General features: G+C 30.0%; 4 protein-coding genes across 10 annotated transcripts; 1 reads left to right on the forward strand and 3 right to left on the reverse strand.

The window, feature by feature from the left end:
- Positions 1-75: 75 nt before the first annotated feature.
- Positions 76-3525, reverse strand: LOC103576338 (protein angel). Of its 3 annotated transcripts, none has more exons than XM_008556502.2 (6): positions 2852-3525; positions 1915-2346; positions 1607-1785; positions 1015-1388; positions 700-946; positions 76-628 (listed from the first exon to the last, which is right to left on the reverse strand). In XM_008556502.2, the coding sequence occupies exons 1-6, from the start codon at positions 2892-2894 to the stop codon at positions 236-238; spliced, it is 1668 nt and encodes a 555-aa protein (XP_008554724.1). In that variant the 5' UTR covers positions 2895-3525; the 3' UTR covers positions 76-235. The 3 variants fall into 3 exon arrangements, with proteins under 3 accessions (XP_008554724.1, XP_008554723.1, XP_008554725.1); XM_008556501.2 differs by having other exon boundaries at positions 78-628; positions 1915-2335; XM_008556503.2 differs by having other exon boundaries at positions 79-628; positions 1915-2163.
- A 612-nt stretch (positions 3526-4137) lies between these two features.
- Positions 4138-8117, reverse strand: LOC103576337 (nucleoside diphosphate phosphatase ENTPD5). Of its 3 annotated transcripts, XM_053738253.1 has the most exons (5): positions 8036-8117; positions 7836-7935; positions 5093-6250; positions 4471-4647; positions 4138-4388 (listed from the first exon to the last, which is right to left on the reverse strand). In XM_053738253.1, exons 2-5 carry the CDS (start codon positions 7854-7856, stop codon positions 4314-4316), a joined length of 1431 nt encoding a protein of 476 aa, XP_053594228.1. In that variant the 5' UTR covers positions 7857-7935; positions 8036-8117; the 3' UTR covers positions 4138-4313. The 3 variants fall into 3 exon arrangements, with proteins under 3 accessions (XP_053594228.1, XP_008554722.1, XP_053594229.1); XM_008556500.3 differs by lacking the exons at positions 7836-7935; positions 8036-8117 and adding an exon at positions 6763-7028; XM_053738254.1 differs by lacking the exons at positions 7836-7935; positions 8036-8117 and adding an exon at positions 6801-7027 and having other exon boundaries at positions 4139-4388.
- LOC103576343 (mitochondrial 2-oxodicarboxylate carrier) lies at positions 7634-10682 on the forward strand. 3 transcript variants are annotated; one of them, XM_053738255.1, is made up of 6 exons: positions 7634-7688; positions 9440-9546; positions 9618-9680; positions 9760-10053; positions 10120-10265; positions 10450-10682. In XM_053738255.1, exons 2-6 carry the CDS (start codon positions 9454-9456, stop codon positions 10580-10582), a joined length of 729 nt encoding a protein of 242 aa, XP_053594230.1. In that variant the 5' UTR covers positions 7634-7688; positions 9440-9453; the 3' UTR covers positions 10583-10682. The 3 variants fall into 3 exon arrangements, with proteins under 3 accessions (XP_053594230.1, XP_008554733.1, XP_008554732.1); XM_008556511.3 differs by lacking the exon at positions 7634-7688 and adding an exon at positions 8169-8232; XM_008556510.2 differs by lacking the exon at positions 7634-7688 and adding an exon at positions 8871-9186.
- Positions 10603-11862, reverse strand: LOC103576342 (uncharacterized). The gene is made up of 4 exons (XM_008556509.2): positions 11658-11862; positions 11144-11591; positions 10828-11074; positions 10603-10763 (listed from the first exon to the last, which is right to left on the reverse strand). Exons 1-4 carry the CDS (start codon positions 11675-11677, stop codon positions 10687-10689), a joined length of 792 nt encoding a protein of 263 aa, XP_008554731.1. The 5' UTR covers positions 11678-11862; the 3' UTR covers positions 10603-10686.
- Positions 11863-14509: the final 2647 nt, after the last annotated feature.

The raw sequence follows: 14509 nt of genomic DNA on the forward strand, positions 1-14509 counted from the left end.
AAAATATAGGCTAGACTAAATATATAAATATGTAAACAATTTATCACTTTAATAACTAAATAAAAATTTTTCTGCTAATTTTCTTTCAGTCAAAAAAATTTCCATGACCTCCAGCAGCCCCAGGTTAGTCTCAATAATCAATAAAAGTATTTTTGAAAATATATATTTATTTATTTTATCAAATCAAACTCTAAAAATTTTAAATCAGCAGACAAAGACAAAAAAAAATATATTTTCATCTGGCGATTGGTTTTTTTTTCAATTTAAATGTCGCGCCAAGACAAAGATGGTCGCTGCCGACCACAAAATTTGGAATCAGCGGCAGCGTTTCGCACTCGCGCACTGTAGGCAGCGAGTACTTGCTGGTCACCTCGACATCTGTGTAAAAAATATAGTCGACTGTGATCCACTCCCCCTGATTGGTCGTCGCCTCCATCTCGCCCCGTGGGTCCACGTGCTGGTACACGCTGCTGAGTTTGAATGCGTGCCGCAGCGCGCCAGAAGAAAAGTGCGCATACTGACCGTCTACTATTTGAACCTTCTGGTAGTCGTAAGACTCGGGATCTACTTCGTTTGTAAAGTTACTGGGGTCTCTTACTCGTCTATTTGAGTCTTCATTGCGGTACAGCTGTAATTATTCATTACCAATGGTACTGATGAATAAAATTATCAGTTGGCTAAAGTATAATTTATAGTTACCATTATTTTTTCATCACCATGACCGCGAAATCGTTTGGCCACTACATTAAAATGCTGACAATTGTCAGTAACAAGCAGTGATGAAGGTATCAGTGAATTTGACAAACGTCTAAACCCACTTTCGTCTAATTTATGCCCTTTGCCGACGTAATTAAATGAACCTTCTGTTATAAATTTATATACTCCTGTAAATGGTTGGAAATTAAAATCACCACAAATTATTATTGGATGATATTCAGGTCCATTTCTAAAAAAAATATTAATATATTGAATATAATTGACTTAGTAAATAAAATAAAAAAAAGAAATGCTTACGCAGTATTTCTGATAAACGCAATTCTATCTAGCTCAGCAAAGAGAATTTGAGTCTGAGCTAATCTTACGTCATTTCTCTTGGGATTATACAGCAAATGAGTAGTAGAAATAACGACCCGAGTATCTGGGCTCTCAACTAAAGCAAACTTGACAACGACCCCGACATTGTCGCGATTAAGGATGTCGTCAAAGGTCTGGTGGTACTCGACATAAACGTAGTCTTCCAGCTTGAACAGACTCGGCCGGTACAGGAGCAGCAAACCATCTCGGGTGTCATTTGTACGTTTTTTGTATAAATAATCGAAACCTTGTTCGATAAAAGGTACTAGAAATTCTTGCAAATGATCCACTTGCATTTCTTGTATACATATCACCTATTGTATATAATTAATCACATATACCCCATATTTACATATATTTTTTTGGTTTCATGACAACTGATCCCAGACTAGATCCAACTGACAACTGATCTAATTCATCAACTTTCATTATCATCATCTTCAAATCTTTATCTTCATCATTTTCAACAAAATGTCAATGGGATCAGATGTCGGGATCAGTTGACGTCACAACATTTTTTAAAAATACTTACACTAGCTTCCGATTCAATTATTTCTTTTTGAACCAACAACTTTCTGATCCCCCAATCCAATGCATTTTTATTATGGCTTTTGTATAAATAATAGTGAGATTCTAATAAATTTTGTGCGAGTATATTATATGACAATATTTTAAATGAAAAATCTGTCTCTGTATTTATCGGTTCTGTTCCTGCAATAAAAAATCAAATTACTCATATTTTTATTTTTTTATCAAAGAAAGTTCAAACAATTAAATTAAAAATTTTTAAAATTCGTCGTTACGAAAATCAATGATTTAAAAAAATATAAATCATTTTACCTGAAACAGATTTCCATTGTCGGTAATCTTTGTACCTCTTCTGGCTGATGCCATATCGAAATTTAAGCGGCAATTTATTCAAATCCTTGGTAACCTCGTTAATAAATTCACAGGAAAGAGGTTCTGGTATATCTTGTGCTGGAGTACACGCACTGCCGTTCTCTAACTCAACATCTGCGTAAGGATCCATATCTTTGTTGCGTTTCGACTTACAATGACGTCTATTTAAATTATTGTTCTCTTTTGCGTCTTCCAATAAATTATTATTATTATTATTTATGTATTTATGACTACGCCTATGACTATGACTATGATTATGATTATGATTATAATTAAATGTCGAGTAGCTGAGTATTTTAACTCGAGATAAACATCTGCGTCTTCCAACAAAATGTCGCAGTGATAAATCTGTCATAAATATCTGAAAAATTACTGTCATAATTATAATCATATTTATCAAATAATTTAATGTTTAATTAACAAAATTAATTAGTGATAAGAGTTTGTTGATAAGATTGTTAATTAGATTTACAGTTAATTCAATATTAACTAATTATTCAAAAAAAAATCGAAAAATGGAATTTTTTAAAAATATTTTTATTTATTTAATTAAATAATTAATCGTTATTTTAATTAATAAATGAATTAGTAATTAATAAAATTAATTAGAAAAATAATTAATAAAAAATATCAATTGACAAATTTAAAATTTATTAAAATAATTTAGTTTAACTTTATTAATTAATAATTTTAATTACAAATTTTATAATTAATTAGTAAATAAATTTAATGAAATTAATTAATTATAAAAATGATTACTAAATATTCCGAAGTATGGAAAAAAAAAAATTTGAATTAGTGGCAGATTTAAAAAATATTTAAATTTACTTTTTTCGTAATTAATGATTAATGATAAATTAATTAATTAACAAATTACCTTTGATTGTTGATATATATTTGTTGTATGAGCATACCGACATAAAAAACTAACAGTTGTCAAATTATTAAATAATTTTTTCGGTATCATTTAACCCAGCAACAAATCCACTTATTCTTATTATTATTATTATTCAAATTAATTAATCAACAAAACCCTTGACAGCTTGTTAACAATCATAATTACCAAGAAACAATAAAGACAGCATTTTAATAACCTTCTTTTGTTTCAAATATTTAAATTTTAAAAATTAAAATATTGAATTTAGGTTAGAAAATTTATTTGTTTTATTGCAAAGTCACAATTCGCATTTTTAATTATTTATTTATTTAGTCTGTCAATTAGCAAGTGCACCGAGTACTTGATATATTATATGTTAGTGCATAATTTGAATATCTAATTACTTGTAATCGATTCTCGCAACAATTAAAATTTATGGAAATAGAAAAAAAAATTTTTGTGGTAGCAATAAATGAGTGTCGTTGAGTAAAGATTTAAGTTAACTGAATAAATATAAATGTATGAGTGTCATATCGTATATATTTTGTTGTAAATTATTTCTTTTGTTATAATAACAATAATAATGATAAAAATATATATGTTTTTTTTCTTATTTATTCTCAGAAATATTTTTCTCACAATTTTTTACCTACGGTTAAAGGTTACTATGCTTACAATTGAATAAATATATCATATATCATATAATATATATATATATATATATACATATATCTATATATATACATGTGTATATATATAGATATTTATATAGATACACAATATAAAAATATTAAAACTCACGACTTGTACAGAATTTCTTTTAATCGATAAAAAAGGTCTCAGTAAATTTAAACTTTTTTTTTTTTTAATTACTTATTTATTAAAAAAAGTAATTAATTATTATAATTATAATTGTAATTACTTCAATTAAGCAGACGAAAAAAATATTTCAAATATTTATAAGAAATTTTTGAAATTATTTTATATAAATTAATGTTTTTTTGTTAATTACCATTAATTTGATTAGCGAGTAATTAAATTAAGTACCTGCTACTTGCAGTGTAATTAATAATTGAATAATTAAGCTTGAGTTAAAAAAAAAACATTTATTTATTTGCCCTCATTTATATTTCTGTAGATTTTAAATGGGAGCGCGAAAAAATTCCTGTATTTTAAATTTTAAAAAATTCGCGGGTTTTTTAAAAACGAAAAAATGCATCTGATTTGGATAATTAAAATTCAGTAGTACAATTTAAATAAATAGGAACCATAATTTAAAATTAAAATAAAAATTTATTTACAAAGGCACTAACATTTTTTTTTTAATACAAAAAAAAAACATGATTTAATTGTACAACTTTATAAAGACACTTGATTTTATTTTACTATATTTAATTGTACTTGCGAATGTATGAGTAAAAATTTTCTATAAAATAATTATTTGTCTATTTTGAGCTTGACATCATTCGCTATCAAGGAGACTGAAAGCTGCGCCTAAACTCCAGCTTAGCTCATGTCCGTTGTATTTTTTGTAAAGCTGCAACATAAATAATTAATCAATTAATTAATTAACCAATTAACTTATTTATTAATAATAATAATAACAAAAATTTACATACATTTAATTTAGTCGCATGATCAAGACCAAATGCGTCGTGTAATAGTACATAAATAAACGTCATATCTAGGCACATAAATGGCTGATCAGTATTTGGATAATTACATATTTCAATAAGTTTTTTATGAAATGATTGCAAAGTTATAACGCCTCCTTTAAATGGATCTATTAATCCTGCCTGTAACAAAATTTATTATCAGTGTAAATAATATTTCCAGGTCACAAGTTTGTAAATTTTCTTATATAAGAGAAAAATTTAATTATGTAATTGAAAAAAAAATATGTATGTATAATAATTGACTTGTAAAAAATAAAAAAATTTAATTTTTTTTTTAACAACAGAAATTTAAAAAAATTTTTGTCCAAGGACATTTTTTTAACTTTATTATAAAATTTTATTTAAATTAAAAAACCGCGAAATTTCAAATTTTAAGTTTATCGAATTTTTTTGTAACAAATTTCAAATTTTATATTTTTGTAAGCGGGAAAATTAAAAAAATAAATGATCGAGAATGAACTTGAATATCTAATATTTTTTTTTAAAACTAGTGTCCATCAACCAAGTGATTAAAAAATACTCCCGAGGACTTTTGGTCGTAAACTAGCGGTAAAAATAAAATTACCTCAGTAGCGCGGTCATAGTAATAAGAAACAGCATAGATATTATGCTTAGCCAATCCCACAGGTTTCTCATCAATAGTGTCAATGTAATCCTTAACGACTTTCATGCACTCATTAACTCTAACAACAGGTCTGTCTTCTTCAGTGACAGCGCCGCCCGGAGTTTTGATTTTCTTGTGCGTGCCATTGACCGGTCCTTTGACCAAGTAATTTACGCCTCCGTAGCTCCAGCCAGCAGATACGATTGGATTTATGCACTCAGATCTCACCAGCACTTCTGAATCTTTTAGATCCTGCTCCTTCTCCTTCTCCTGGTGATGACCTACCCCAGTAAGAATTCCTTTGCGTGCAGCCATCAGACCCATGCCCAAGTAACTGTAAGTGTAGAGAGTCATGTTGCGATTGAAGGCAGTTATTGTGTAGTAATGTTTCGTAATTGTCTTGAGGTCTTCGTCATCCAGAGCGTAGGTCACTTGAGTTGACCCGCCGCCTAGATCTAATACTGCTGCTGTTTTGTCGAATTGGTAACTTGATAATCTTTCAGTGAGGAAATTTACGGTGAACCAGGCGTAGATTCCTTCGTCGACGCCTTCCATTATGGAGACGGAGTTTTTGGTGGTGAGGAACCCGGACTGGCTGAAGAATTTCGTGCACTCTGCTATTATGTTGTCGGCTTTGTGACGGGGAAGGAGTCGCAGCCCTGCGGTGGCTTTCATACTGACGTGAGTGTGCGGCCAAGCGGACTCAGGAATTACAGCTTTTGCTTTGCCGATAAGTGTCTGGAGAGTCTGGATTCCTGCTTGAGGGTCGTCTGCAAAACTACTAAGACCTGGTTTAACTTCAGCGAAGAGCTCGTGGTCCAGTACTAGGTCGCCGCTGATGATTGAATTGTGGAAAGTGAAGGCCAGCACGCGGCTCCCCGTTGAACCCGCGTCTATTATCACTACGTACTGCAGTTTCTGGAGGTTTAGAGAACTTGCGAGATTGTCGATTGCTGTGGAGCCCAGGCGCATCGGCTCCAGGTTGAAGGATATCGCAATGTAGACGAACAGGAGGATCCCCAGTGACAGAATTACTTTTTTTGGCCGCATTTTAAATAGTGTTGAGGATGGAACTTTCTTCGCGCGCGGTGGTAGTTCATTTGTGTCTTCATTTGAAAGCTGAAAAAATTTATTTCCCAATTAATTTAAATTATTTTGTTGGTAGATTTCATTTCTCAGCTACTTGGGACTCGGATAACTGATGAACTACTGAGTTTGGGTCAAAATTTATAAGGAACTTTTTTGCAGAGAATGAAATTTCCTAAAAATTTTTACTGATATGTTTTTTCAAAATTTTTGACCGTTTAGCCAGAATTTAATTTCAAAGTTAGGAAACTAAAAATTGACAGCAAAATTTTCAAATTTTTGAATTTAATTTCGTAATTTAAAATTAAAATTCGGAGCTAAATATCAAAGATACAGTAAAAATATATATGGACAAATTTATAGGCAATTAAATTTTCCACAAAAAAAAGTCATTATGAATTTTCACCTCCACCCGTTAGTTTCTGAGTTTTCTAAATTTGCGCTAAAATTTAAATTTTAATTTAAAAAATCACGATGATTAAAAAATGAAAAATTAATAATAATAATAGCAATAATTAACAAAAGAAATAAATTATATAACTTACACGGCTATAATACATTTATGCTCATTTAATTAACAAACCTAATAATCACCTCCAATCATTTATTAATATAATTATTATTTATAAATAATTTATATTTATTATCGTAAATAAAAATGATTAATTTACAAACACGTCATTATAACCTAAAGTGACAAACAAAAATAATAATAATTATTGTTATTATTATTTGAAATCCTGTGATTTGAACGTGAGTGTGAACGTAGCAGCTAGAGGCAGTGTCTATCTACACGATTCACGCTACGGCCCGTCACTGCAAGACAAACTACAAGTCAGGTTGCAGACATGGGATAAAATTTTCTGAAACCCATGGATTTAATAAAAGACAGGGAACAATTTTCCAATAAAATAGTTTTTACGGTGACTATAATATATCCCTAGATTCTCCTTGGATTTAAGATTTTTTTTCAATTAAAATAATATACATATGTATAAATATATTTAAAATAATTCAGTAATTATATTTTTTTTGTTTTATTTTCAAATATGTGTATTAATTCAGCAATATATTTGAAGTAGCCGCCAAAAATTTATTATGTATATCACATATGGCGCTGCAACATACATTACCGTCATTAAAATTGAAAATGCCTTGTGCATAAATTTATTGCAATTAATAGTGTAATTTAACGTAAGAAATTATTAATCTAATAAGTTTTGAATTTATAATAAAATGATATATAATAATAAAAAAATTGCACTTGTAGCTTCTTAAATTTCCCACATGTGCATTTTTTTTTCTTTTTAATCGAGTTGTTGAAAAAAAAATCAGGAAATTATCATTTTGCTGCCAACTTCAGATCATGTCATTCATATATATATATATAGTATATGTTTTGATCACGTGGCCATCAAACCTCAAATAGAAATGACACTTCCGTGAAAATAATTAAAATTTATTAATTAAAGTAATTAGTAATTCCCCGAATTTCACTAAAAAACTTTTTTTTATTAATTTGAATTTTTGGTGGGAAATTTAAATTTAAAATTAAAAATTTAAAAAATATTACCCAAATCTTTAATTTAAAAAATAATAATAAATAAAATAAATTTACCTGACGTCGACGTAGTTCCATCGTGTTGATATTTCAATAAATATGTATATATATGGTATATATTTATGTGCAACTGATAGCGAAAATTTGAATGAATAAACTTCCGTTAAAAAAAAAAATAATATGAATTAAATAATAAATATTATTTATAAATATAAATGGAGTAAATAAATATTTATAAAAAAATATATACTATATACCATATATTTATATATATATTTGTTTGAAAAAGTTAATATTTATGTAGATGTAGACATGATGACACGAGGTCACGGTAGTAAGGATTTTACCAGATTGTATATATTTTAAAGTTGAATACTAACTTATAAGTATAGACAGAGTATTGTTGCTGTACTTGTACTAGTATGTGCTAGTGCAAGTAGTTGTTGTTTGAATGGTAGGCAGCTAACTAAAGCTTAAGTTAAGAAAAAAGTTTAACTAGTGTCATGATGACAATGCAGCAAATCCATACTCTGATAAGAGTTTAAAGTTCTGCAATATATAAGTTATTTATCAGCACATTTATGTTAATTTTAAATAAATATATGTTACTTACATATACTTATTACTGTTAACTGTTATATATTTTAAAAAGATTTTTATAAATTTTTTTTTAACAGTAATTAATTTTGAATTTGAAAAAAAGCTGATAAATGAGTTATTTTTTTTTTTTTAAACAAAAGAATAATTATGTTACTTATCAGTAAATATATGTAGTTTATAATAAATATATGTAATATACTTATTAATAAATTGTTAATTTTTAAATAAATGTACAGTAAATTATTTTAAATTTTTTGGTCGGTAATTTTAAATTTTTTGAAATTAGCGGGTAAATAAATGAATTATTTGAACAAAAAACAATAGAATAATTATATTTATATATATTTTAAATATGTAATTTAATATCTTAATTATATTATGATTATTATAAAATAAATAAAAAATCTTAATGATAATTATCAGCCTTGAAAATAATTTTGAGATAAATTTGTTCCACGCTCACGAGTTTACTTTTTTTTCAAGCATGTTTTTTTTTTGATACTAAAATATCTCGGCATTTAGACTCAAGTGACGTGACCGTGCTCTAGACCTTTAAAGTATATACATTTTTCATATTATTATGATAGTTATTTGATATTAAGTTTACTTGGTAACAAAGTAGGTGATTGATAAGTTTATAAAATGAGTAACGACGACTTGGGTTTGATAAAAAAAGCGGTAATTCAAATTGGAGCTGGTGGGTCAGCTGGTTTTGTTGAAGTTTGTGCGATGCACCCAATGGATATCATTAAAACACGTTTGCAATTGCAAGTTAAAACTGATAAAGTCAATGCTTTGTACTATACTGGTATTTTTAAATTCAAATTATATTAGCAACAATGTTTCTTTTTTTATTCTTCAATCCTAAATCCCTAAGGGTAAAAAAGAAAATTTAATTTTTTTTTCAAATTTAAGGCCAATATATATATATATATATATATATATTTAGCAATAATGTCATTCTAGAAAAATTGGCCCGTAAATTAAAAAAAAGTCAGATTTTTTTGGCGCCAAATTTAAAAAAAAATAAAATTAATAATTAATAAATATTTTATTTAAAGGAATACGTGATTGTATGACTAAAATGTATCACAATGAAGGTCTAGGTGCATTTTGGAAAGGTATATTACCACCAATTATTGCTGAAACTCCTAAAAGAGCACTGAAAGTAATTACTTTTAATTAAAATTAAATAAATCAATCAATGAATTAAATAATTAATTAATTTTTGTATTACAGTTTTTCACTTTCGAACAGTACAAACAGTTATTCAGCTCTAGTTCAAATTTACCTTTACCTGTGGTAATTTAATAATTAAATGAACAAATTTAAATATCAAAGAGGAATGAAATTTATTTAAAATACTTCTATTGATTGTAAGATTTTAGCATTGGCTGGATTCTGCGCTGGGATAACTGAAGGAGTAGTAGTAAATCCTTTTGAAGTTGTGAAAGTACACATGCAGTCAAATCGTTCACAGATGAAACATTTTCCTAGTACAATGACGGTCACTAGGAAAATAATCCAAGAAAATGGACTGGGAGGACTAAACCGTGGGCTGTCGGCAACGGCTCTGAGAAATGGAATTTTCAACTGCTGCTATTTTGGGTTCTACCACTCGGTCAAAGGATTTATACCAGTCAATAAAGATCCTTGGATCGAATTCTTCACAAAAGTATTTGGAATTATTTTTATTTACTCCTAGAAGCTTAAAAAATAATTACGTTTTTTTTTTTGATAGGTAGGATTAGGATTTACTGCTGGTACATTGGCATCTTGTTTGAACATTCCGTTCGATGTTGCTAAAAGTCGGATACAAGGGCCGCAGGATAATATTCAATACAAGGGAACCTTCAAGACTTTGAAAATTGTTTACCAAAATGAAGGGTATTAATTACAATAATTATTAATTATTTATTTTTTTAATTTGTAAAACTACCGGCCGCTGGACTCGATCGCAGGATCTCCTGATTAAGGAAGAAAGTGTGACCAGAAATTTAATTAATTAAGAATTGACATTTTAAAATTCTAATAAGTTAATTAATAATTAATTACTAATTAATATTTTTAGATTAACGGCATTATACAAAGGACTTGTACCTAAAATATTGAGATTGGGACCTGGAGGTGCAATAATGCTCGTCGTGTACGACTACATGCATTCCTTCTTGACATTTAAATTCCAAAGCCAATTAATTAATTAATTAATAATAATTATTAAAATTTATTAAACATATTTTTACTTCGAGTGATCTTTGTACATCAAAATAAATAATCAAATAAATCATTTGTAAAAAAAAATTAAAATTTAAATATCCAGAACCGAGTCCAGCCACTTTTCGAGATCTATCGACTTGGTACTGGGCGCGCTATTTGGTTTTGGCTCTGAAAAATGAAATAAAAATCATAAATTCAATTGCAATTGCAGTAGTAGTTGATGAATAATCACCATTGGTCTGCTTAGGAGCCAACAGAGAGGTGACAGATGAAGTTTTCACTGGTTCTTTGAGTGATAGTAAGAAATCTAGATCTTCAACGGTATCATCATCAATAGAGTCTACTTTTGGTGAGGATTCTTTAGAATTACGTCGATTTTCATCAGATAATTTTTGCTGACGTTCTTTGTCATGTAATTCTTGCTCGTAAATTTTTTTCGCTTGCTCGGCGGTTGTATTAAATGATGTCAATTGATCTTTCTGATAAAAAAAAAATACTGAATAAATGACGTACAAATTTTGGTAAAAAAAAAAAAAGAAATTGCTTACGGTAAAATATTTATCATCGACTTCGATAGTTTGATTGAAAGGAATACAATTAAAAATAATGGATAAATTTTTGACGTCAAAAGCCAGCAGGTCGCTAAACTTGGAAGTGTCCACGGACCAGTTTTTCTCAGACTTAAATTGAAAGTACCCGCTGGTCAAGGCAGTGTTGGCTAAATAATTAAAGTCGTTGCTGGATTTGACATCAGTGTCGTCCTGGTCGACCACTTCTGCGAAGCTAGAGCTCGGCTGGGTCAGTGTACTTTTCGTGACGTAATCAAATGAGTAAAAGTCATCATCAAAGTCATCCTCGTCGGACGAAACTCCGGTTCTCTCGAAATTCGCTAGCAAGTACGGCTTAGCTGGAGATGGTTTCGAATCTGATGCTTTTGAATTTCGCTCCTTTTTCTTGTTATTGTAATTTAATTTTTCTTTTTTCCTGCGGCTCTCTCTGGTTTCAAAATTTTTTTTTTAAGTCAAAATTTTTAAATTGTAATAATTTGAGAAATTTACTAACCTGTGCTTTTGTTTGTCCATAGTTTGGAAAAAAATTCAAATTTTCGTGTGTTTTGGTGGTAATTTGAATATGACAGTTCAGGTACTAGTAGATTTTTTGTTGATATAAATTTGTTCAGATACAAATGCAAAATATGACACGTTTTTTTTTTGAATGTTTACATTTGTTGGGAAAAAGGTAAAGTGAACATGAGACAATTGGAGATAAAAATATTATTGTTATCCATGGAGACTAGAGAGAATTCGAAATTGAATCTTCGTGTTCTTATTATCGATAAAAAAGTTGAAGTTTCGAAGGAAACCACAAGATGGCGGCGTGTGGTTTTTATAAGATGGCGGTCGATTATTGAATTTAAAATTGGCTGGAAAAATTTGCTGTCATAATTCTAGTATTTGGCGCAAATGTCTTTTACACAAATCCTGCTGATGTAGAATGTTGATGATCTAGATCCCGATGATTCAGATCCCCATTAAACAGATTTTCAACGATACAAATAATTACTTTGTCACCGTCTAAGAAAATTCATAGAAAACCAGGACTTGCTGCTGCCAAATAAACTTGATCTCAACAAATTGACATCAATTTTCTGACTAGAAAGTCTTGCTACCAGGATCAGTTTCCAGGACAATGCCCGATCCAGCTTTTGATAAGACAGAAAATCAACATTTCCATCTCTCAAATTTACAACAGATAGTTATCGAGTTGCATTAGAGATGGCGCTCTCCACTCCATTTTGTTGTGCAAATTTGAAAATGAACCCCATTTATTAACTAGTACTATAAATAACCGAACAGACTGAAAATTTTTCATTTCAGAATTCTGGTTCTAAAATCCGCAGCAATAATTTGTTATACAAGTTATTAAAAACGAAACTTTAAAGTATCATATCATTTTCTCCATTTTTGATACGTTTAAAATAGCGCAGAAAGTATGAAAACCGCAATAGCATAAATATTGCACATATGAGGTTCCGTGAAATTCAAGTCGTTTGCAGCACATGTCGTCCACATTAGGTTCCTTCGCGAAAAAAATAGTAATAAAACCTCAGAACATCACAAATCGTCATATCCTTAGTCCCCCAGGACAAGATACCTTGAAGCAGATCCAATATTACCAGACGGTGACACGTGTTACAATTCTCATAACGTTGATATTACGTCCCCAATAACATCTACCAGGTGACGATCGTTTGTTAAATAAAAAGCATGAAGGAACAAAATAATCACAATGAATTATATCGCGATTACAAAATATCAGCGTCTATAATAGCGGCCAATTGGTCATAAATTAATTAAAATTCAAACATTTGCTTATTTGACAAGCAATAATATATTTATGTACTGTTAAATAAATCCACCATATCAAACGTCAAAAACTCGCTCGGCTTAAAAACACACTGACAGTTTATAAGATTATTATATTTTCTTAGCCTTAATAGCTGATAGCCATGTCTAATCGATCACACTTATAATAAAGCTTCATAATAACAAGAGTTTACCCGAGCATGATAAGTATTGCGATATCAAAGGAAATTTATTGTCCGTGCTCAAACTCGATATGATTTATCGATTATTGATCTTGCCTCATTGAGGAATCACTTACATAATAAATAAATTAAAACCTACATTGTAATTTACATCACACCCAAGGTTCCCTTGATCATTACTCGCATATTTACGGCTAAATATTATCCTTCGATCGGCTAAATAATCTGTTACTTTCAGCCAAAGGGTTACCTTTACTATCAGAAATGGCGATTGCGGAGGGTTATGTTGCCTCAACTTCTTGCCCGTTAACAATATATATACATATAGTTGGTAACTCTCAACTGTTATACAGACCACTATATTATATCATTGGTCGGCCATTTTGGACCACCCAAGTTGCTGTCGGAGCATAAAAAATATCGAGTTCTTTTAGGGCCGCCTTTTTTTCGAAGCCGCTAGCCGGCGGATAGCATCATCTTGTATAACGTTGTTGCCGGGGCGGTGCGTGCGGTGTTTGGAATGAGCCCAGGCTATATACTAAACGACCCTGGGTCTATATATATATATATATATATATGTATGTATATATATATAGAGAGTTGCGGATACCGGGACATCACAAGATGAGCCACGAAATGAAGAGAAATATACTGGAGGAGGAATATAAGATAATGGATGATGAGCAAGAAGCGAGAGGACCCTGGAATCACGGGGGCCGAAGCAGGACAAGAGATTTTCCCCCGGGCTCGTACTATACTTTAGCTTATATTCTGCTGATATGTTGCCCGCTGGACGAGAAAGATGTAGTTATGTAGTTAACTTGGGTTAGACCGTTTTCTTCAGGACCGCCATCGTCACGCTAAAACTTTTATTTTTAACTCCCGAGCAAATTGTCCTTTGTTTTACTCTTCCGAGAAACTTTGTTGGTTGAGTTTTTTGTTAATTATTATGTTTGTCGGAGCGCGGCTTCCGGAAGGGGAGGAATGCTTCGGCTAATTGATTCCTTGGGGTGGTTTCTGTGCCACATGTTTTCGATGATTGCTCTGGGTCTTGGAAAAGCATCTGACGGACGGATAATCACTCTGATGATGGAAATTTTATGACATGAATAATTTTTCGAATTATTTATTGGGTACTAAAATTGGAGGCCAATTTTGATCTTTCGGCGCAATGTTTTTAATATTCGAGTTAAAAAATGATAATTTAGTAAAAAAAAAAAAAAAAAAAAATTGGATCATCATAATAAATTATCTATTATATATAATAATATACATATAGCAACACATCGCACTAACCAATTTAATTTTATAAAATATTGCCTGCTAATGAGATTGCCTGCATCACGCAATTCGTCACGTACTTGCA

The sequence above is a fragment of the Microplitis demolitor genome, chromosome 4 (genome assembly GCF_026212275.2).
Source record: "Microplitis demolitor isolate Queensland-Clemson2020A chromosome 4, iyMicDemo2.1a, whole genome shotgun sequence".
In the NCBI taxonomy this organism is placed as follows: domain Eukaryota; kingdom Metazoa; phylum Arthropoda; class Insecta; order Hymenoptera; family Braconidae; genus Microplitis; species Microplitis demolitor.